The sequence below is a fragment of the Erithacus rubecula genome (assembly GCF_903797595.1).
Source record: "Erithacus rubecula genome assembly, chromosome: Z".
NCBI lineage: Eukaryota > Metazoa > Chordata > Aves > Passeriformes > Muscicapidae > Erithacus > Erithacus rubecula.
The window spans coordinates 25,199,263-25,223,519 of NC_136661.1; the positions used below are offsets into that span (position 1 = coordinate 25,199,263).

Sequence of the window (24,257 nt, forward strand, 5' to 3'; positions counted from 1 at the left end):
CTGGTTGACAAGGTGCTGTTCACTCATAGGTTGGACTGAGTGAGCTTAGAGGCCTTTTCCAACCTAATTGATTATGTGACTCTGTCCCCATAGTGGGACCCTGGCAGACTGGTCGAGCACAAGTGTCTCGGCTTTCCTTGGGCGCTGGCAGTCAGATCAAACACGTAGGGGTTGGGAAAATATCGGTTTCCTGGGAGAGATTCCCAAACCCGCTCTGGCACTGAGCCCGCCCCGCCACCAGGGGACGCCGCACCCTCACGACGCCGGTTCCGCTGCCATAGCAACAACAGGAGGGGCGCGGCCAAACTTGCCGTCCGGTTGCTAGGCAGCGGAGCACCCGGGTGGGGCGGAACCGCACCGCAAAGCGACTGTCGTAAAAAGGAGAAAAAAAACCCCTAAATCCCGTGGTGTTGTAAAATGCCGTGAGGCGCGGCCGGCGGGGCCTGAGGGACAGAGGCCGGGCCCGGTCCCGCTCCATATGCCCCGAATCGATCCGTGTCGCTCCATGTGGGGCTGCCCCTCGTCCACATCCTCCTCATCCTTCTACTATGGCCCGGAAAACAGTTAGCAGGAAGCGGAAGGCGGCGGCTGCCGCCGCGGGGACCGGGGGACTCCAGGGGGAGCAGGTAAGAGGTTAGGAGGTGTGAGTGAGAAGCGCTTGTTCCCGGTGATGGGAAGGGGGGGGAAGCGCTGGTTCCAGGGGCGGACGTGCCGGTCCGCGGGAGGAAGAGGGTGACCCTGTCCTGAGATTGCGGAAGGAAGGTGTCCTGCGGAGTTGGGGATTCTGGGGAGGGGTAGCCACGGTCCCGGTGGTTGCCAGCGATGAGGAGCCCCCGGTTTTGGTGTCACGTGAGGAGAGAGCCCCGGTGCTAGTGTGACCCGAAGAGAGGCAGCCCCCAAGCCCCAGGGTCAGCGGGAGGAGCAGCCCCCAAGCCCCAGGGTCAGCGGGAGGAGCAGCCCCCAAGCCCCAGGGTCAGCGGGAGGAGCAGCCCCCAAGCCCCAGGGTCAGCGGGAGGAGCAGCCCCTGGCTGCAGGTCAGTCCCCCCTTTTTCCCCGCGCCCCGGGGCTCGCGGTGCCCCGTTGGGCTCGGCCGTTGTTCGCCGCTCGCTGCCGCGTTGCGATGATGGCTGGGTGGCTCTGGCTCGGTCGGAGGAGGCCGAGCGCCGCGGTCGGTATCGGGGAGTCACCTGGGTGTTACCCCTACATCTTCCAAGCTCAGGGCCAGGGCTATCGGCGCTGCCCCTCTGCCGTTCCAAGCGCTTCGCTTCTTCCTGTGAGCATTTGGCGTACCAACGGTGCCGAACCGCCACGGGCTGTCGTTATATCATCGCCGTGTTACTCCTTTAGCAGATATTTATGTTTAATTTCACGCTCCTAAAGTGTCTATCCGCATTCCCGAGCTAATTTCCGTGCGCGGTGTTCCATGGGTGGTTTGTAAGGCTTCAGGGTTTTGCTGGGAATATCGTTGAATTTGAAGGGTACTGTGTGTTTTAGTTGCTTTATGCAGACTCTAACTGTATTTTTCACAGTATGGTTGGGATCATTCGGTTCACAAAAGGAAAAGGCTCCCGCCGGTGAAAAGGTCTCTGGTGTACTATGTGAAAGGAAGAGAAGTCCGGATGCAGAATGAGTCCAGCTACCACCGCTTGTTGCATGGATACGCAGCCCAGCAGCTCCCCAGCCTCCTGAAGGAGAGGGAATTTCACCTCGGAACACTCAATAAAGTGTTTGCCTCCCAGTGGCTAAACCACCGACAAGTGGTGTGCGGGACAAAATGCAACACGGTGAGTTCCACCTCTCCCTGTTTCCCTTTCCTCTGTTAATTACTTCACTTCCACCCTCAAATGATGCTTATCAGTAATCAAAGTGTGTGGACAGCCAGGGAAAACATTAGGAATTAGGAGTGGAGGCAAAATCGCGCCCAATTAACTTTGAATGAAATCAATGCTTAGGGATGATCTGTCCTCATTTGAAAATGTGGCACTGTAAGCCCCAGCAAGGCACTTGGTGAAGCATCAGTGTGACCTTTACAGGGCAGTTTACACCTGGTTGCAGTACTAAGAGGAATGATGGGATTGGATCTTTCCTTTAGTCCTGCAGATGAGAAGCTAATGGACAGAAATTACCTTCTCTAATGCTGGCTGTCAGTGCTTGGACGAACTTGTTGCTAATGTTTCTTTTTACTGTTATGCTCAATTTTATACAGTTTGGTTTTACATGTGGTTTTGTGCTGACGGCTTTTAAAAATTGTTCTTAAAACTGTGGTTAAACTCCAGATATTTGTCAAAACAGCCAGAAATGTTCTGAGCTTAAAGAGTTTTCATATCTTCAGTGTTATCCTCTGCTTGCTGACTTTATAATTCTTCACTCTAAAACTATGTCCAGTGTTTGAATAGCTTCTTTGCTTCATATATCTTTACATGCTTCTACAAAAATTAAAAACTCCTCAGGTTCTTGAAGTCACACTTTGAAACATTTCAGGGGAGTATCAAAATGTTGTGCTGTGGGATTAGTAAATGAAGGAAATAATATTTCTTAGGTAATATTCTCTCCACCAGAGTTAGTAGCCAGGTTCGTTGGCTGAAGTTGCAGTTTTATGCATGGAGTTGTGATTGAATTAATGCCAAATTCTGAATTGCAGGTTAATTGGTGCCACAGAAGCGAATCAAGGGTTACAAGGAATGAATGCCTAGATGAAGTATCTTAGGGCTTATATCTTAGGTTGCTGCAACTACTTTGCCTCAAGATCTTTCTGTGCCAAAGCCATGCTCAGTGGTCTGACCAGCAAGGGTCAGTGGGCTGTTTTTTTTCCTTTTTTGATTCTGAAACATTCTGAGATGTTCTGTTATTATTCAACAGTTGCACAGGGGGAGGCTTTTATGCAGTAGCTCATAAGAAGCAGGGCCTAACTGTATAAACAAAGCAATCTTTTAACAGCAATAAGCTCAAAATAGAATCTCTCTGCCTACTTTCTCCACATATGTTCATCTCCTCAGCCAGTCAGCAGCCAGCACTGGTTGTGGTTTTAGAGCTGCTTATAGGAGATGAAGTCCTGCTGAAATACAAGCTCCCAAAAATCTTGCTTACTCTAGCAAGATGATGCATGTTTATATTATAGAGTTGCAACAATTTTGCTGTGTTCTGTAACTTTTGTAGTTCTGGTGCATTTGCAGAAAAGATAAATGGACAAGTGGGCTGTTAAGACAACCTAGCAGAAAATAGTTTGGGACCAAATAATCATGGAGCTGAAGAGAGATTCAGCAGTATTGTTGTTCCCTTTGCACATGTCACAACCAAGTCCACATCCAGACTTAATGTTAAAGAAGGACCTCCTCTGTTATTGAGCAAAATAGAGTGATTACAAAAGAAGTCCCTGCAGCATTGTGAAAGATCATATATGAATTTTGAATGCTATAATAGCTGTACCTCGTTTGCTTTGGGCTCACATTTGAACAGGTAAAGCGTCAAACTCTACACTCTAATTATGAGATTTTTCTCTCTCATCTCCTGAATGAGTAAAGAAGAATGCCTTTGCTGATTCTCATGTGCTGAAGTTGTGGCATTCAAGTTGGGAGTAAATTGAAAGCACCTTGGTTGTCTTCAGTGAAGTTTGCTGCATCGGAGTTGCACTTAATTAATGTTAATGCAAGAGAAAAATATAAACGATAGCAGTTATTTTAATCAGGGCTTGACTATGGCACTGTGTACTTTTAGCATTTAATTTATAAATTGCCCTTCACTATGTAGTGCCAAGAAGATTCATTGTTCTTAATGACAAAACAAAAATGCATTCTTGTCATAGAGGAGGAGGTTTGGGTTTAGTCACTTGGCAGTACTACTTACTTTAAAAACACTGAAGATAATATGAAGTTCTCTGTCAATTACTCTTTTTTGATGAAGATTGTAATTTAATTATGTGGAGTAACTTTTATCCTTAAAACTATTCCAGCCTGTGAAATAACTTTTATTCTTCTTCAGTGGAACTATGGTGCTCAAAATTGAGCAGCTGTAAATCAAATATTTCAGATACTTGTGTTCTATAAAGTTGCATGATTTTTCTGGTAGATTTAAAATTATGGGAACTACTACAAGCATTCAAGAACTTAAAATTTCAGGTGAAATCACCCAGACTTTTCACCTGGGCTTTGCAGAGCTAGGATTCCTTTTTTTCTTAATTTCCTAGACTTTGCACACAATGGGCTCCTTAGTGTTTTTCCAGTTGAAATGAATGAGCAGGAAACTTCCGAGGGCTGTAGACATTTAGGGAGTGTTCTGATAGGCATCTAAATTGCCAAAGACTGATGCTGTGAAGATCTATAGAAGAAACTGTCTCAGCGGAAGATGTGGTCTGTAATCTGCAGTCTTCTGTTCAGGCTTCCTAGAGAAACTCATGAGACTTAAGTAGGAGACAGACTAATGGCATACAAAAACAGAATACAAGGTTCCTTTGTTTTTGGGTTTTTTTTTCCTCTTTACTATTTCAGAAAATTATGAAAAATAAAGTAGCATGTAAAAATAAGTTTCAGTAATAATTTTTCAGCTTATTTTCTCTGTTAGCTATGTGTTCAGGATATAATCCTTTTGCTAATTGCAAAGTTAAAGATGAAAAACTCTAAGCTGTAAATCATTCCCTAATTACAGTAGCTAATTAGTTTCCAGTTGCTTGAGAATATATTTGCTTGGAATGTAATTTCTTTTCTTTTTCCAGGCAGGCCCAATAGATGCATTTGTGTTTTAAAACTTTCTGAATGTTCTCTCCTGATTTCTCAGGCATCTTTTCCAAGGCATGCATGGGTTGGTTTCTGAATGCTGGCTGAAACATTTTCTCTCTTCAGCAAATTGCTGTGTTGCCTTGGCTGCCCTGCTGTAAATCACCAGCTCTCATTTCCCATTAGAGACTTCAAACTTGTTTCAAGAGATCCTTGTATCTGTTCTGTGCATCTCATAATTACAGCCCTGTCTTGTAGTCCTGGGACTGTGCTGAGAATACAATGGAAAGTTCCTCCTTTGTCTGTGAATGTGAGGTGTCTATGGGGAAAATTATTCCCCCTTGCTTTGCAAGTGAATGTCTTCTGGCTTTGCATATGTGAGGAAGCATCAAGATGACAGCTCATTTCTCATCACACATAGGGGATAAGAAGTCTCCTCCAGTTGGTAGCTCTACTCAAAGTCCAGTGAACAGTGACCGAAACTCAGCATAAATAAACCTCTTATGCCTGTAGTTGACATCTCAATTCACGTCTTTCAGTGGCTTGTGACCAAATAGCCAGGTGTTCATTTCTTGTCTCAAGAGTATTTGATTTTCTGTCAACTGCATGTGATAGTCATGTCTGTCTGGTAGCTTCTGTGCCAGCTATGGTGTGAGTAGTAGGGATGCCCTTTAGCTGACAATGTTTGTCACTTCTCCATTCTTTGCCATTTGTCAGCATGTGTTAACTGTCTCCCAGCCCCCTGAAATTAAACACAGAGGGCAAAATGCAAATAAAAAAATTAAAAATATTATTTTGGCATTGCACAAATGCATAACATCAAAGTCCATGTCCATTGGCTGGTAGTGCTTCAGAATTTCACAGAAAGGTGGAGTGCCTGATCACATGGTCTTGTCTCTGGAAATGTGAATTCAAAGTCAACCAACTTGCTGTCTGTTTTTACCTCTCCTTGCTTCTCAGGTGGTTTCTTTATATTGTGGATTGTTTTGCTTTGGACCCTTTCAAGAGGATGTATAAGCTGTTACACACTTGAGTTACCTCTACTGTATAACCTATGAGTAAATTTTGTGCTAAGATTAGTGCATGTTAGTGTGGCTGATGCAGCTGCCATTTCCCGTGATGCTTGAAGAGTCATAGCAGTCAAATGAAATCCTAAGTGACTGGAAAAGGGAAGCCATTGTAGCTATCTTGAGAAATGGTAGAAAGAGGGACTCCAGGAACTACTGACCTGTCAGCATCCTCTCTGTGCCTGGGAAGATCATGGGATCTAGTTTCCTCCTAGAAGTTCTGCTAAGGCAGATGGGGAACAGGGAGGTGAATTGAGGCAACCAGCATGGCTTCACCAAGGAGAAGTCCTGTCTGACAAACCAGAGGCTTTCTGTGATGCAGTGACTGCAGGAGTGGACAAGGAAAGGGTCACAGATGTAATTTATCTGGACTTTGTAAAGCCTTTGACATGGTTCCTGACAACATCCTTCTGTCTAAATTGGAAGGAGGTGGATTGGATGGATGGACTGTTGAGTGGTGAGTCATTGTTTGGATAATCACTTCTAGAGAGTAGTGGTCAGTGTCTCAGAGTCACAGTGGACATCAGTGACAAGTGGAGTCCTTCACAGATCCATACTGGGGCCAGTGTTCTTCAACATCTTCATTAATGGCATAGATAGAGGATCAAGTGCACCCTCAGCAAGTTGATGACAAGACCAAGCTGAGTGGTGCTTTGACACATCTGAAGGATGGGATGCCATCCAGAGGGACCCAGACAAGCTCGAGGAGTGAGCCCATGGGAACATCATGAAGTGCAAAGCCATCTGCAAGGCTGCACTTGGGTCAGGGCAAGCCCTGGTATCAGCACAGGCTGGGCATGAACAGATGGAGCAGCCCTGCCCAGAAGGGCTTGGGGGTGCTGTGGGTGAGAGGCTGGACATGCCCCAGCCATGGCACTGACAGCCCAGAGAGCCAAACGTGTCCTGGGCTGCATCCAGAGCCCCGTGGGCAGCAGGGCAGGGAGGGGATTCTGCCCCTCTGCTCTGCTCTGCTGAGACCACCTGGAGCACTGCACCAGAGCTGGGGTCCCTGCACAGGAGGGACAGGGACCTGCTGGAGAGAGACCAGAGGAGGCACCAAGATGGTTGGAGGGCTGGAGCACCTCTGCTACAAGAAAAGTTTTGGTTGTACAGCCTGGAGGAGAGAAGGCTCTGAGGAGACCATATCATGTCCTTGTGGGTACCTAAAGGGAACTTATAAAAAAGGACATATGAATTAAACAGGGCCTATAGTGACTGGAAAAGAAGTCATGGTTTTCAATTAAAAGAGGGCAGAGTCACACTAGATACTGGGAAGATTCTTATGCTTTACCATCAGGGTGACACACCAGCATGGGTTACCCATGCAGCTGCTGAGTGCTCAATCCATGGAAACATGCAAGGACAAGGTGGACAGAGCTCTGAGCAAACTGGTTTAGCTGATGTCCTTGCTTACTACTGGGCACTTGGACAAGACAACCTTTAAGGTCTCCTTGCAACCCAAACCATTCTATGCTGCTTTATTTTGAACTTCAGCAGAAAATAGACATATGATATCCGTTTGGTAGTTTAAAGTGTCCATGTCTCTTTGCAGCTTGGCATATATTAGTAGATCTGTATTGCTACAAAACAAAGAACCTGATGCCAAGTGTTTTACAAACAGAAAAGAAAGATATTTATGATTTGAATAAAAGTCAAGGCTGAGAACTTGGAAAAATCAATCATTGCTACTCAGGTGTGACCAGCAATAGTATATGATGTAATAGAAGACAATAGTAGTTTTGTAGTTTTCTTAGCAAAAAACGTACTTAAAGGAGAACAAGTAATAATTTTCCAACTTGGCTGCGGGTGAGATCTTTTTGTGACCAGCCTTAACTAGTCCAGAGTCGTGCTGTTGCAGAAGTGGATGTTCCCACCTGCTCTTTTTGGCTGGCTCTGATGTGTGTGCGGCTAGGGTGTCAGCTGGATCAGCTCGCTGCTTTGTTGCAGGCTGGTTTCCTTGTAGTGCTGGTTTCACCCATGCAGATCCAGTTGACCTTGCAGCTACTTGAGCAGTAGTTACTGTCATAAGGGTGATGAGACTGTTTAGGTGGATGGTGAGGAGGAGAGTTCTCAAAAGATAGGCTTAAGCCAGTTGTGAAAGTCGAACGTGATTGATTTTCTCTTAGTTACTATTTTTAGCAGGGCAGTGTGTGTATGTTGGGTTTCTTTTAAAAGTTACTTTGAATGACAAGAATATGCCTGTGATTTCTGAGAGCACTGTGTGAAGAGATGGTGCATTGTGAGCTTGTTGTGAGTCTTGCATGAAGAATGAGTAGTCTCTCACGCATGTTATTTGTGCCTTTTAGATCTCCATCCATCCTGCTTCTGTAATAAAAACAGGATGGCACCCTTTATTTTGGTTTTGATTGATTTGTACAATCTACTAAAAGGATAGGACTGCCTGTTCATCTGCTATTTTTTGTGCAGGGGCAGCAGCTGAAGACACAAGAGTCTGTGCCACCTTGAAATGGCATTTCATAGATCTCTTTTTTAAAACTTGCTGTTTGAAGTGAATGGTTTCAGTCGAAGATACCTGGGAAGGGAATTTATCTCCACTAGACTGTTAGCTTGCTGGGTGTTTCTTCTCCCCAAGTTATTGTGTCCTGAAAGGCAGATAAAAAAAAAAAAAAGAAAAAACCTGGTAAGCCATGTGGTAAACCAAACTCTCAGTATTGCATATAGAATGTGATTGATTTTGCAGTTTCTACTCCGATCCTTGGATACTCTGTTCTCTGCCACAGTCTTCACTTTTGGCAAGCTGATTAATGAACTTCCTCATCAGTGAAATGAGGTAGTTTCTTGATTGACTTGATCATAAACAGGTTGGACAACCAAGAGGAGAGCCATACAGTAATTGCAAATTGGCCATTTGCCAAAATTACTTCACCACTTCTGCAGGCCAAAAGAAAAATAAGTGTACAGCTATCAATCCCTGCAAATGTGTGAAGATCATGAAGTTTCATGGCTATGTCAACTGTAGTACCTAACCATGCTTGTCTTCCTTGAGTGATAGCACTGTTGCAAACTGTACTTGTATTAAAACTGCTTTAAAAAAAGAGAGAAGATGGATTTCTCTCTTCTGTATGTCATGCAGCCTGTTTCCTTGTTAGAACACAGTTTTCTGGCAGAGGGCATGGTAGCTGAGTTTGCTGTGTTTTGCACAGATGAAATGTTGTCCTTGCACTTCTGGCAGATGGCTGAAGCAATCCAGATTTGGTAAATCCTGGACATTGTTCTGTGTACTAAAGACTGACATGTGTATGCTTTACTAGAAGGGAGAACTGAATATTGCACAAAGCTTAAAATCAAGAGGCAAGTACACGCAGTTGTGTTTGGAAGTTGGTGGGGTTTTTTTATGTCCAGTGAAAACATAGTTGGCTAGGTTTTAGTTTTTATATAATGAATAGCTGGGAAAAAGTTCTTATTTCTGTTTGAGATAACAGAGAAAATTACTGTATGGTTCCATTTTCAGAACCGTGTCAAGACTCTTTATGTTTACACAGCTTTGAAGTTGTTTGCAGATGTACTTATTTCAACAGTCGAAAATATGTTTTATTTTATTTACTCTGGTGTCTTTAAAACTCCTGGAAATGGTATTGAAATTTTCTGCACTCTTAGCTGGGTGCTTCTCTTGTTTCTTGACATTTCTCCCTTTTTGGCTTTAGAAGTATCTGTAGACTGTGGCTTATCTTGGCTTCTGTGTGCTGGATTTGTAGGGATGATTTCTGGACAGGCAGAGGTGCAGCTTTCAAATGTGGGCTTTTGCTTCCTGTGATGCCCCAGGTGATGTAAGAATCTCTGTATGCGGGCAGTGGTTGCTTATTTTACTCAAGGGAGTTGGTGGTTGTTTTTAAACTACTCAGAGGCAAAGTTTCTTATCAAGCAAGTGGAGAAGTTACTGCTCTGACCTTTACAGCCAAAACAACATAGCCAGTCCCTTATAGGTGCAAAGTTTAAGTTCTTTATCTTTTTAGTCTGATTAGTTTAGAGTTTAGATAAAGGTATTTGCATTAGAGTAAGTTTTTATTAACTAACACAGGTATATGATGAGGATGTCAGACTAGAGAATGCAAAGGGGTTTTAATATCAGTCCTCATACCAGCTGACCTGCAATTCCAAGTGTGAATCTGTTACCACTGAAGCACAATTCTGTTGAGTCCATGAACATCCTTAGGTGTGGATTTGTTTTTTTAATTAGTATTGCTGATGTCAACATTAGGACCTGCAGCTGACACCTGCAAGTTTTAATCCTAACTACTGAACTGTTAATTTTGTTTAGGGTTTTGGGTTTTCTCAGTAGTTGAAGGAGCATAAGGGAGGGAATTGAGCATTTCTGCTGGAAAGAAACACAAGGGGTGAAGGGGGATATGCACTCACATGGGAAGGACAAGGGAGGATGAGAGGAGAGAAAATTACTGATCCTGATCCTTCAGTGCAGGTTTTAATTTTCATGTGGTTAGGGCAGAGGAACTGCTGCATGCACTGTGTTTTCATCAGCTGTCTCCAGCAGTGAAGGCTTTGTAAGGCTTGGGAAGGGTGAGCAGTGCCTCCTTCCTACTCAGCTACACCTCAGCTCTTGCCATAAAGCACACGTGTGTGCAAAATAAAAAAGTAAAATGCAGTCTCTGTAGGAGTCATCTATTTGTGCAAGACTGCTGCCTACAATCAGTTGTAGGGTGAAGGTGATGCATAATTCTAGACTCAACACACAAATAGCAATGAGTGGATCGTAGCTTTCTCTGTGGAATGCGTGTAACACACTGTACCTTTTGATAGGACATTAATATTCTGCTAGTTCAGTACATCAAGTAATAGATATGCTGGTAAATTATCTTAATGTTATTTTTCTATGGTTTTATTAAAGTATAGATCTACACTCTGTAAGAACTTACCAAAAGCAGCTTGTACATATAACTTATCTCTAAGAACCACTAGATTTCTCTTCTGGTCTTCTAAAAATGTCTGACAAAAGATTGCAGAGCAATTTCCTTGAGATGTGTATTTTTAAAATTGTACTGAGGATTTTTGTTGTTATTGTTATCATGTTGGTTCACTTCCAGAGGTTTTGAGACAACATTCTTGGTTATTGAAGGAACAGACTAAAGATGTAGAATTTAATTATAATCCTGGGCTATGAATTCTAGATCATAGACTTTGCTTAGTCCCAAGTTAGCTTCAGGTCCTCTTGTTTCCTTGCTTCACTCATGTTCCCTCCCACGTCTTTGTCTCCTCTGTTAGACCTATTTGACTGTCAGTGCATCTGCCCTCTGAGCACCACCTGTGAAGTGACCTAGTCCATGAACCTCCCAAATGAAAGTGCACTTTGTCAGGCAATGTAAACCTTTGTTCTGGTTTAAACTGTAACCTTTTTGGGTTGTATATGTCTGAGCTGACATAACTCTGGGCATAATGTCTGTTTGAAGAGCTGTACGGCTTTGTAACAGTTTTCTGACAAGATGTTAGTGACATATTGCTCTAATTTCTTGTCTTTTTGTGGAATGAGGTATATAGCTAAATATCTTTCAGGTGTTCACACTGGCAGTACTATATTTAGTTACTATTCTCTGTTTATCACCAGAAAATAAATTCCAGTTGCATAGATTGTCAATCTGACAAAGCCAAAACTTTATGGTTAAGTGTGTTATCTGGGAGGTGGGGGAATCATGCTAAGCCCCATGGGGTTTAATGGCTCTTCTGAGATGGAGTTTTTTCTCACTATGATAGGTAGAAGTTGAAGACCAATATTGTTTTGTTGTACTGAACAGGGAAAAAGAGTTTTATATTCAAGGGCATTTCTTTCAAGTAGAAAACCTCCCATGACAGATTTCTCTCCTTTCCTTTCCATTACTGTGAAAATAAAATGAAATGGACTGATTGAAATAAACCCACTGTAATTGTTATTTAACCTGTTTTAAGAAGGAATGTATGCATTTTTCAGCAATCCTTGAAGCATCTGTGGATTTCAACTTAAAAAGAATGTCGGTTCAAAATATGGAGGATATTTGACCATCTTGTTTTTCTTAACTTTTTGAAGATGACTTACATGTCTGTTGTTCTGTTTGTTTGTTTGGTTTTTTCCCCAGTTATTTGTAGTAGATGTACAGACTGATCAAATTACCAAGATTCCTATCCTGAAGGATCGTGAACCTGGCATGGTGAACCAGCAGGGATGTGGCATTCATGCCATTGAGATCAACCCCTCGAGGACCCTCCTGGCCACAGGTGGAGACAACCCCAACAGTCTTGCAATTTATCGTCTGCCTACACTTGATCCTGTCTGTGTGGGAGATGTAAGTGGGAGTATCTGGGGAAAGTTTATTCTGTCACTTTTAAAAGTTACTACTTGGAAGTGTGTTTCATCAGAGCAACATTAGTATTTAGGAGTCTTGTAAGAAAGTAAACTTCTGAAAGCCTGAAAATGTTTCTGATCGAGATGTCATTTCTGCTGTGGTGTTTTAAATATAATTGAGTGCTCACACATGTGAGTGGATTTTCAGGGCTTTGAGTCAGATTTTTTCTTCACCTTCATTAAGGTATACTTTAGGTTACTTTTCAGCACCAAAAATGTAATAAAATCCAAAGTATAAAAATCTAATTGTGGGGTGTGGTAATCGCTGAAACTATTTATAGTGAAAAAACTCTTTTGAGAAATTAAAACGATGTTGAAAGCTGTTAAAAATTTCCCCTTATTCTAGTGCAGCTTATGAATGTTTTATCCCAGAGGTGGAACTTGGATTTGAAGACTAGTTCTAAGCTAGTGGATAGTGGCAGTGTGATACACTGTGGTACTGGTTTTATTTCTGAAATATTCTAAGGCCTTTTTAAAACAGCCAGTCTTTAAAAAAACAAACTGGACAATGTAGTGGTGTCCTGTGAATGTTTCTCTCTCATTTCTTCTTTTATTCAGGACTTCACATAGATGTTAACTGCAACAGCAGAGGTCACGTCAGAGTTTCTGCAACAGCAGATAAGCAGCTGCAGCAAGACTTGGCTGAAGATTTGCATGACTTGCTCTTAATTTGTGTGACTTCTTAGCTTTTGGAACAAAACCAAAGTCTTATGGTCTTTTTCCCCATAGGTTTCTCATGTGCTAAAGAAAAGAGTCTTGAAACATGAATCTGTAGGTCATGTATTGTAAACATAAGATTTCTGGTTATTTTTTATAGTTGGGTATGAGTTTGAACTAAAAAAGCCCCTAACAAGTAGATATTTTAGAGAAAAATGCTGCATTCAGAATGGACAACATGAGAATTCTAGAAAATTTTAGAATAGAAATTAATTTTTTCTTGGCCAGAGATCTATTTTTCCAACACTTGTTTGCTCTTTATTAATTACACAGTTCAAAATCCGAAAAGTTAAAATTACTGCTTGGTACTGGAATCTTATCTGTATGTTTTCAATGTAGGTCTGTCATTCTGAGCTTTTACTAGAAATTGAAGTGAAGAATATTTGTCTGCTTTGAGACTGCTCTTGAGTATAATGGCACAGAAAAATCTGTCTGTCTTCTTTTAGGATGGACACAAGGATTGGATATTTTCAATTGCGTGGATCAGTGATACTATGGCTGTTTCTGGTAAAGTCATATTTTGTCTCCTGAGTTTTTGTTTGCTTATTTTTAAGCTTATAGTGATGTACAACATTTTATAAGTGTTAGGAAAGCACCTCTATCAGGTCATTTGAAACCACTTGGAACTACCCAGACTATTGAAACACTTCTTGGACTTAGTACAGTGCTTCATTTTATTTTGTTGTTGGGCCTCAGTCCAGATCTGATTCTTCTAGTACTAGAATATTACTGTGTTTCTAGTAAGGGGATGTTTGAACACCATGAGTTATGGGGAAGGATTCCACATAAGAGGAATAATTTCAAGAGGGGTTGGTTATTGATTAATACCTTTGGAATGCTTGAGATCAGTAGGTTTCCTGAAGTCATGTAAAAGAGTAATTAGTGAGAACACAGATTGTTTTGCAAACTCTCAGTACAGTTATGAGTGTGTATGTATGTATGCACTTATGGCAGTTAATAGAGAAGGCTGTAATAGAGAAACTCCATGACTTTTTGGTAACTAGTTGGATAATCAGTGTAATTTCATAAAGAATTATTTAGGTCAAGGCAAAAATAGTGATGTATTACTGCATTAATTTAGCAGTTAACTGCCTTTCTGTGCTGACAGGGTGCAGTATTCTGTAGTACAACAGAGCTGTCAAACGGCAAATGACAGAAATTCATAATGGTTATATAAAAGTCACATGTTTGAACTGTTGCTTTAGTTTAGTAGGATATTTTTTCCCAAACCCAAAAAGCTAATCCTGGAATTTCACTTTTGAATTTAATATTAAACTTGATCCTTGCAAGTTTCTATGCCAAATATCTACAGAAGCTCCCCCATATTCAAGCTGATAAGCTTGAAGAGAACAGCACAGATGATTACAGATGTCCAGGGGAAAGATAAGGGCCTGGCAGAATGTATAGCATGTGAAATTGAACTGTGTTGATTCAGTATTTTCTAAAGGTCAGGGGTGAATGTGTGAGTAGAAGTGTTCTCTTCTGCTGTATTCTTTACTGTGGTGCATACAGGAGGCAGGATGTAGAGGTTGCAGTCTCCACACCTCAGATACCAAGGAAAACTTATTGAAAGCAATGTTGCTAAACTGAATTCTTTAGAACTCAATGACGACCCTATTTAAGAGAGGGGAAAAAAGACTACTAACTTCTGACGTGGTTTTAATTTGACATATTTTAATTACATCTGTGTCTGAAAGTGTCAAGCAGAAATACCTGAACTCCAGACATTGAATATATAGCAAGTATTCTTATGGCAAAAGCTCCAGGTGAGATGAATAATTCCCAGGATGGCATGAGCTTCGGGTAGCAAATTATACTTTGCTTGGCTTCAGGACTAACCAGTTGAGCAACATACACGGACTTTTTTCCCCTGACAGGGCTATTAAAAGGGATGGCTTCCTCTGAAAGTATGTCAAGATGTTTAGGAATTTTAATGCTGAGTATTCAGCCTCTGTAACAAATAAGATTAGGTGCAATTAAAACCAGTGGCATGTAATGAAGTGGCAGGATGTTGTGCTACGGGTTACAAGTGCCATTAGGATGGTCCTTTTTGTATTTTTCTCTAGTAGGTGATAGTGGCAAATGCTTGAATCCATCTCTGAGAGGGCAAAGCCACCTCTGCTGTGCTGGACCACTCTTACTGCAACAAGACATTTTGCTTTACTGTCTTTGCAGCTTCTCGCCTATGAGATAGCAAAGCTGATAAATTTAATAGCCTCATATAGCTTTTTTTCTGGCATCTTCATTATGAATTTCTTTTGACAAAAGTTTTCACTTGATGTAGAGAAGAAGTTGAGGTACCTGTCAAATCTGTCAGAGCTGACTCAGACAGAAGCAAGTTGCCTGAACACCAGAAGGAATGTGTATAAAGTCTTGGATTAAGCCTGTGTTGATCAGTGAACCAAAGGCATTCAGCATTCTTCATTCAGTGTTCTTAACATTAGTGATTCGTGTTTTGGATTAATGTCTTAAAATTCAGTAGAAAAATAAAACGAGTTCTTGTTTGTTTAATCTAAGTTACATTCTTCAAGGAAGAAGTGGCACAGGTTTTAGCAAAATAATTTTTCTTGTAGATTTCATTCAAAGTGGTACAACTGTGATTTGAAATAGATATTTCTGTTCAGCTCACACATGACTGCACTCAGCCGTAAGCATACTGATAGAAATCAAGTAAACCCAAGTTGGCATAAACCCAGCTGAGGATTTTATGGAAATTTTTTGCATTGGTTTAACAGACTTTTTTACCAAGGCTGAGAGAGACAAGCTTAGGCTGAACTTAAAGTGTTCAGTCACTTCTGAGTTCATTCTCCATGTGAGATGACAGTTGTTGCACAGGGTTGTGGGTTTTGATGCATCCTAATCAGTATGAAAGCATATGAGATGGTCTAGCTGCTTTGGAGACCATATGGACAGTTGACAGTGAGTTCATAATATTCTGAACTTTACAGCTGAGTAAAATCATCCTTTTGTTAATAACAATATATGGGCACTAACAGTACGTTCCGGTAGATTAAACTAAGGGTTTTTTTCAGACCCTATTGATTAATAGTTGTTTTTTGGTTTCTTTTTTTGAAAAGAGGAGTTCTGTATGTGTGGAATGGATTATTGATGTATGGACTATTTGATCAGGTTCCCGGGATGGTTCGATGGGTCTCTGGGAAGTCACAGAGGATGTGTTATCCAAAAGTGATGCCAGGCACAATCTCTCTCAAGTTCCTGTCTATGCCCACATAACACACAGTGCTCTGAAGGATATTCCCAAGGAGAACACCAATCCTGACAACTGCAAAGTCCGAGCATTGGCTTTCAACAATAAAAATAAGGTCAGTAAGATAAGCAAAACAGTTGAGAAGTCTTAAAACTGTCCCTGTGCATTAGAAAAACTAAAAAGTAATCTAAATAGACTATATCAGAGATGCAAACTAGTTTATTTTGCTCTGATTCTTTTGCATCCTTGTCTGGTGAGGCAGTGGTTTTAATCTGCTATGTCTGCTTCTACCCCAAGTAGATGGAGAAATCTGGAAGAAAAAAAACCCACAACCCTAGACATATTAGAAGGCACAGTTTTCCTGTGGGTTTGATTTTTAGATTTGCATCTTAAACAGGGGAGTAAAGAAATATTTACAAGAAGCAGATAAAGCACCAAAACATGTCTTGCAGCTTGAATCCCATTCTTGAGTGCTCTTTCTGCTTTCCTTTGCCCTCTGTGAAGACCAGCTAACATTTAACAGTTTGTGTTTCGATAGCTGAATCCTTTCTGGATTGCTCAGCAAATGAGGTGACTGACTCAGGGCAGGTACTAGTGCTTGCTTTGGGGTTATTTTGTTGGCATTTGACAAACAGTAAATGAGTAAATGTCAGTCGCTCCCATCCTGATCTCCTGTTATTACCAGTGGATGTAGCAATTCATCCTTCACCACTTTTTTTCCACCCCTGCCCACAAAGAACAGAAAAGGTCTGAAGGAAAGGTGGGTGTACTGTTGGAAGCACAGTGCTCCTGTAGGCTTTATTTTTCACAATAGCTGTTATTTACTCCTTCACAATGGAAACTTAATGTAACTTTTTCAGCCTGAAACTTACTTCAGGATTAGAATCAGTGTGGGACCTGCTGAAGAGAATTGTCAACTCTAGATTGTAGTGTCTCATAATTAATTTTTGATTGCCTAGCAAGATTTAGGGTTTTGAAAGTTATTGTTATTTACTCTTTTGTTAATTTAGATTCTACTTGACACCTGAAGTACTGTATGGCATTCTATGAAGATCAGTATAAAATGAAAATTATCTTGATAGAGCCTTTACAGGATTATGGAAGAGTTCAATCCAGACTGTGCAGCCTGCTTAGAATAGAGTGTGAATTTGTAAGGACATCTATAATACAGAAATTAACTCTCTTCTTTTTATTTGCCTCCTAATAGGAGCTGGGAGCTGTGTCCCTGGATGGGTATTTTCATCTTTGGAAAGCAGAGCATACGCTATCAAAGGTGCTTTTCTGTTTGTTGGAGTTAAACTTCAAAAACTGCAAGCAGTTAAGGCTATTCACTGTTCTTAATTTCTTTCAAATATTTGAACAGCAGCAGTGTTTGTAAAATACTTAAAAGTTCTATGTAAAATGAAATGTCCTAAAATTTGGAGCTTGAAGAGGAGAGATGCTCCATACTCCTCTTAATTCAGAGGGCAGGAAGCTTTCTTAACTTCCTGCTAGTTTGGGAATAATTGGGGTGAACTGCTGCATGGAGTGCAGTGGATACTTGATCCGTAGAATTCATAAAGGAAGTTGCACTTAATCAAGTGTAATGGCAAATCACACCCAGACTTATGTATGCTAGTGAATGTGGCAGGCTTTTTTCAGCTGAGAGCTGATGTTGCTGTGCACCTGCTAAAGAAATAGCAGCAGATTAGAAAGTTCTAAAACAATTTATCAAAATATCCATTTGTCTTTGCTTCAGCCTTTATTTTCTCAGTTTGCTTCAGGTAAGGCATTTCATTGTTTTCAGGATTTTTCCTCCTGGGTCTTATTTTTCACCTGCATTTTGTGTTTCTTTTCCTATAACTTCCTAGAACTTAGCTTAAAAAATTGTTCTGTTAACACCTTAGCCTTTTCTTGTAACGGGTTGATTTTTATTTTTTCTGTTTCCAGTTACTTTCCACAAAGTTGCCATACTGCAGGGAGAACGTGTGTTTGGCTTATGGTCAGGAGTGGTCAGTGTATGCTGTAGGATCACAGGCACATGTCTCCTTTCTGGATCCGAGGCAGCCTTCTCACAACGTGAAATCTGTCTGTTCCAAAGAACGAGGCAGTGGTAAGAAACTTGTCAAAGGTGCTTCAAATTGTTTGCTTGTAGAAGTAACTGTTAAAACTGTAGTAAAATTCAAGCTTCTAATGAATAGGAAGGGCTTTTCTAGAGATTGGCTAAATAATTAGCAGTGTATGTATAGATTTGATTTTGTGACAGTATACCTGGAGCAACCAACAAACCAAATGTGACCAGCTCTGAAATCGAATAAAAGGCAACATCACTGCATTTAGGAGTAACACAACTGTAAACCATCGAAGTATTACTGAGCTTTCAAAGTGCGCATTTTACTGCTATGTATTTTTTACTGGATCTTACTCTATTTCTTATAATCTCAAAGCAAATGTAGTCTTTTTATCACTATTCATACTGTTCTTGCATTCTTTTGTATCAGTTTTTCTCTATCAGAGAAAAAGGCATGTTGTCCACTCTGTGCTACGTAATTGGGAGTCTGTGCTGTGAGGGAAAGCTTGATTTGTAATTTTAAAGCCATGACTGATTTTCTGTGTGATTTGAGTGCTATTTCTTTTTCGCATGTGGATGCAGTATGTCCAGTTGAATATATACCAGGACCAGGCCTGAAGGCTTGCAGAGTGTGTGGTTCTCCCCATGTCCTATATTAACAGGCATGAAAGGCACAGAGCCATATTAATCCCAGATCAGTAAGTTGCAGTCTTAGCTTGTCTCTGATCTTCCATCTCTTCATCGGGCAGGTTATCAGAGAAGGATTTATGTCGGCAAATACTAAGAAACTTTTATTTATGCAGTTACTGAGTAGTGGTTTCTAGATCAGTGTCAGGGTCTGCTGCTTTCAGATATGAGAGAAATGTCTATAATGTCATACCAACAAGACTGTTTGTTTGTCCTCACTTGCTGTCAGTGACAATTCTGTTCAGGTCCTGCCCCAGACACTGCAGTGTGGTGCCCAGTGGTGGCTGATGGCTGAAACCTTCTGCCTCAAGTATGTGATCGTCCATATTTGCAGGATAATACGTGTAGGGAGTACCTCGAGGGGTTTCTCCAGCTCATGTCTAGAGAAAGGCTTTGTCAGGGCTGTTTTTTCTTCTGCAGAGTAGGTGTATCTTTTTATATGCTGTAGTGGTAGAGGCACATAAATAACAGTAATTTCCAAGATACTGTATGTTTCCACTTTCTATTGATCTCCCTGGGACTTGAAGTGGTGTAGTACCTCTAGAAAACAGGTTTTTTATTGACTTTTGGACTAAAATCTGATTTCAAGTGCTTTTCAGTGGTACCTGAATGTGCTTTAAGTTTCCAAGTGCGCTTGCTGAACGTGGTACGTCCATGTTAACTTCAGTTCACTCGTGTTGTACACAAAAGCAGGTCAGAGAAAGGTGGTGTCTCAGTAAGGCTGGAGCTGGGGCTGGCTTTTCTCTGCTGTAACCCTGTTTACACAGAAAGGCAGTGAATGCTTTTTAGTGCATCTTGTAAGTGTTGCTTTTCTTAGCAGTTGTACAGGGAAATGCATGCCTTGGACAGTAGTTCTTGATCCTTGAAAGTGACTCCTCTCTGCATGAGTGGCCTGCAGAGCCATGTTGTGTACCCTTCCCTTCATGTCCTGAAGACAGCAGACAGCTTGTATGGCATCGACTCTGCAACTTCATTTCCTTCTGGGATCTGTAGACCCTTCCTGCAGCATAGGAGTGAGACTCAAAATACTTACCTAAATAATCTAGGTCAACAGGTGGTAGAGGGCTGGGAGTCTAGAACTTACTATGATTGGTTCTAGGCACAGGCTGTACATTTAGCTTGACGGGAATGATTAATCTGAGGTACTTCAGCAACCTAGGACACAATTTGAAATGCTATTTTTGAAAGCCTGTTCTAAATATCCTTCTTAGTAGAGGGTACATCCTGGATTCCTTCAGTTAATTTCTTTGGTTAGAGAAAGATGCACAGTTGTTCTGCATTTTATAGCTTTTTATTAATACGCTTAATATCTGCCTTCATAATCCATCACCTATCTGTTTGAAGTAAGTGTTTTCCTGAGTGGCTTGTGAAGAGCACTTCTGAAGCAAAAATAAGAGGAAGTCCACTCTTGTGCCTTTCTCCTCTTATCCACATGACTGCTCTTGTTGACTGCAGAGGGCTTAAAGCTTTCTGTGTCTTTGCCAGAGCCAGATCCATGTGACAGAGGTGGGAGGAAGGTCTTCTGCCGTCTTAAGTGAATTTGTAGCTCTCTGAATTAGAGACTCTCATATGAATCTCATAATCTACTTCAGTGGAGAGTCTTGCACAGTGGTTTCCCACCCATTAAGCCTGCAGTCAAGACTTCACCCCATATATGCAGCAGGACAGTGTGGCCTTGGCTTGTTCTAAGTGTGTGTCACAAATGCTGATGGCCATGGATGCCACACCCAGTGCTGGAGGCAGAAGGATAAGGACATGATTCTTGTGAGGACTTTATGCAGAGGGGAATGGGAAACTCCCTGGTTGCATTCTCTGCTCCGGTTGCCTGGCCATCACATATGCTACTGGGAATATTTCAGTATGATACAAGTTCTGTGACATTCAGCCTTGCTTGGTATGGTGACAACACTTGGCACATGAATGTAGCTGGTATAACTTGCTTGTTTACTCTCCTGTTTGAATGCTAGTTTAGTCTGTAATTCAGTGGTACTTAAAGAGGGCCTAAAAAGCCCTAGGGTTTATAACCTGGCATCCTGTCATGAAGGAAGGAGAAGTACAGATGTGGTGGTGTTTAACCTACATAGAAGAGTTGTTTGGAGTAGAGTGGTTACACAGAACAATATTTGCACAATAAATGGAGATGAGATGACAGGATGTTTTGCAGATTGCAAATTCTTATATACAGAATCTCCCCAATATTAATTCCAAGGGATCCTTGATTAGCTGAGATTTAGAATTTAGATTTTGTGAAAACAAAATATGTACTTTTATTCAATGGGATGGGGATGTAATGGGATGACTGAATTGTGCTAACATGTTTAGTTTGAATTGTACCTTCCCATGTACTGGTGGAATATGGTGGTGTTTAGATGACAGGAGTCCTATTCTGTTTTCTTTTCTGGCTAAAGTGCTAAAAATGCCCACTATTAAAAATAAGGTGTGCTTGTTTGTGAATATTTGAGTGGAGACAGATCAGGCTCATTAATAGTTCTGAAGCTATCTTTGCAGCAAAATGACTGGTGATTATTATGGTTACAGTTGTTTACAGCTGTCCTGTTGATCAGCACAATGCACTTGGTGGGAACTGGGACTTAATTTTCTCAGATGGTCACTTACTGCAGGTTGGCAGGTATTTACAGAGAGTGTGAGCTAATGGAGGAAGACAGTGTGATGTTCTTCCCTCTGTCTGCTGCCATCTACTTGCTCTTAGTGTGTTCACTTAAAAGCTTGTGGCAGACACAGCTAAAGTAGTCTGGACCCTAATTGCCTTATCCAGCAGACCTGAGGGCTGGTGAGGATGAAGCTTTTTACCATTGGTGTAGCTGATGGTCTCGAGGAGTAGGGCATTCATGTAATCAAAGCTGCAGTTTCAGTGGCATCAGTGGGATTTGTCTGCACTGCCCTGTAGCAGTGGGAAAGCTTGTGTGTTGTGGAGAATACTAGTAGGTAATACTAGACATGAAGTAACAGGACTGCAGAGCCAAATCATCCCTTTTCCTTACTGCACTGTTCTGCCCCTTCTCTGTTTTGACAGGTATCCGCTCAGTGAGCTTCTACGAGCACATCATCACTGTGGGGACAGGGCAAGGGTCCTTGTTGTTTTATGATATCAGAGCCCAGAGGTTCCTGGAAGAAAAGCCCCCCCGTGCCTGCTATGGACAGAAGCAGAGATTAGGAGGAGGTGAAATTTTGAAGTTGACAACTGGGAAAGGCTGGCTGGTAAGTTTGTAGCTGTGATACAGGTTGGGGGAAGGAGACCCATTATGCAGGAGCGGCACAGAGCTTGAGCCAGTTCTTTTTGGGCCTGTTGTGTGAAATGTGTCTCAGACAAACAGTATTCATGTAACCAGTAATAATGTAGAGCAAGAAGTGCTGCAGAATTGCTTTCTACAAAAACTTCATGCAAGGGACTGAAAATTATTTGCTTGAGTGTAAGATGTAGTGAATACAGTTCTTATGCACTGATTCATAAATGAACTAGATTTTCTATCTTTATATATTCAAATGTAATCTAACTTCTAGTTTTCAAACAGGAAATAAATTGTCTTTTTTTAAAGCTATGGTAATCTAATGTGGTACTGAAAGCAAGAGTTTTAATTTAATGGTGTGCAGTTTTAGAAACTGTGGCTTCCTGAGGTAATGCCATGGCAGGCACTTGACTTTGGTTTCCTGTATGTTATCATAAAATGGTTAATGGCTTTGTTTAACTTAGCTTCATTACCTTTTGTATCAGTGCAGTGTCCCCTCACCTCCCAGTTCCAATGCTTGGCCTAAATGTTCTTAGAAAAAGCTTCAGGACAACTCAGGTATCTTTTAGTTGACCTTTCATGAAGCTTCATGATTGTTAAGAGAAAAGATCCCTTTTTAGGCTCTGGAAGCTACCTTCTGCTTTTGTGAAACAGGGTTTTGGATTTGTTTGGCAACAGTAATGATCTAAACTTTCTTTTAACAGAACCATGATGAAACCTGGAGGAATTATTTTTCTGACATAAATTACTTCCCAAATGCTGTTTACACCCACTGCTACGACTCATCTGGAACGAAACTCTTTGTGGCAGGAGGCCCTCTTCCATCAGGACTTCATGGGAATTATGCTGGTCTCTGGAGCTAATGATAACTCTTCATTCTGATGCTGATCTTTACAGAGATTTCCACTTTTACTTTTTTTAACAACAAAATTGTGTGATGCCATTGATTCCTGATTTTAAAACAAGTTATTTTTTGGCAGAGTTTTCTGTTGGTCTTCAACAGTTTTGTACATCTTTTTGAACTAGTTTTTTGCTTTAACTTCCTTAATCCTTTATCTGGAGGGGTTTTGAAGTCCTTTTTTATTGTATTTACTCCAAATGACTCTTCCCTCCATTAAGGCTGTCTTGGCCATGTGCCCCCTCCTCTACTTTGCTGTGAGGTAGGATTTCTTTCTTACAGAGTGGTTGCTCCTGAACTTTCTGTGAAAGTCTTGGGGCTGCATGTGTGCAGGTACTTTGTGTCAGTTACATTACCTGGAGTGAGGACTACTTGTAATTAAAAATTATTAAAAATATTTATAAGAGATAAATGACTACTTTATCTGCAGAGCCTGGCCCTGGCCTGGGTTGATCGTATTTTGTAAAAGTACAAGTCTAATGACACTGTGTATACATAGAGGGATATGGTAATTTTAAGGTGTACTCACTGGAGCCCAGGGATGGATTCCCTGGGGGTACTGCCCATTGAATCCAAAGTGTGGGAGTTTTTAAAAGTGCATTTGTGTTTGAATGGTAGTTTTCAGCAGTGCTAGAAGCAAAAATTGATCTGTTTCTTCACTGCCCATCCTAGGTATCAGCTTGCACAACTGGAGTTTTTATAGGCTGTTCTGCAGCGTGGCTGTTGCAGGGTGACATTACAGGGCTGCAGAAGTGCTGAGAGGAAATGGGGTCTAGTTATTCAAAATGAACTAAATCTGTCTGTTCTCCAGATGAAATACGCTTTCTGAGTATGCTGTTAGGGTAGCTTATAGGCTCTTCATAAACTTCGTAAAACCTAGGACCTTTTTTATCCCAGGTTGTGGAAATTTTTCTCGTTTTTGCTGTTCTGGTTGGCCATCTGCTCAAATAAGCCAATGGAATAAATAAACTTTTTTCTCCAAGATTAAAGGGTGCATCTCAGACTTTACTAATGCAAGTGAGAAACTTTCTCTGAAGGAGGGTAGCTTGGTGTTCCCTCCCTTTGTGCTAGCATATGCTGTAGGAGAGGCTCAGGCTTTTCCAGAACCCCCTGCTGCCTTCTGCATTCAGACACCCTTCAACTTCACCTGGGACTGAAGAACACATCCAGTGCCCTTCAGGTCCAGCTATGAAGTGTGTGCCTCCCAGGGTGATGGTCTTACCCAATACTCAGCTAAAATGCAAGACTTCCTCCTTTTTGCAGGCACCAAACTCTCAGCTTGTTAGTGATGCCTCTGTCCTCTGCTGGAATTAATGCCTTTCCC

At 41.4% G+C, this 24,257-nt stretch overlaps 1 protein-coding gene across 2 annotated transcripts; it reads left to right on the forward strand.

Moving 5' to 3' along the window:
- Positions 1 to 409: 409 nt before the first annotated feature.
- On the forward strand, positions 410 to 23,016 carry DCAF12 (DDB1 and CUL4 associated factor 12). Of its 2 annotated transcripts, none has more exons than XM_079329935.1 (9): positions 410 to 626; positions 1,530 to 1,784; positions 11,860 to 12,066; positions 13,289 to 13,349; positions 15,972 to 16,165; positions 17,258 to 17,323; positions 17,980 to 18,142; positions 21,822 to 22,006; positions 22,740 to 23,016. In XM_079329935.1, the coding sequence occupies exons 1-9, from the start codon at positions 549 to 551 to the stop codon at positions 22,896 to 22,898; spliced, it is 1,368 nt and encodes a 455-aa protein (XP_079186061.1). In that variant the 5' UTR covers positions 410 to 548; the 3' UTR covers positions 22,899 to 23,016. The 2 variants fall into 2 exon arrangements, with proteins under 2 accessions (XP_079186061.1, XP_079186060.1); XM_079329934.1 differs by lacking the exon at positions 410 to 626 and adding an exon at positions 1,094 to 1,273.
- The last annotated feature ends 1,241 nt before the right edge of the window (positions 23,017 to 24,257 follow it).

What these genes read in the sequence shown, in the direction of transcription:
- DCAF12 (XM_079329934.1), top strand. Translation starts at nt 1,121, where the DNA reads ATGATGGCTGGGTGGCTCTGGCTCGGTCGGAGGAGGCCGAGCGCCGCG. An exon ending in CAGAGCATACGCTATCAAAG is followed by an intron (nt 17,324 to 17,979) that starts GTGCTTTTCTGT and finishes TTCTGTTTCCAG; the next exon opens with TTACTTTCCACAAAGTTGCC. An exon ending in CAACTGGGAAAGGCTGGCTG is followed by an intron (nt 22,007 to 22,739) that starts GTAAGTTTGTAG and finishes TTCTTTTAACAG; the next exon opens with AACCATGATGAAACCTGGAG.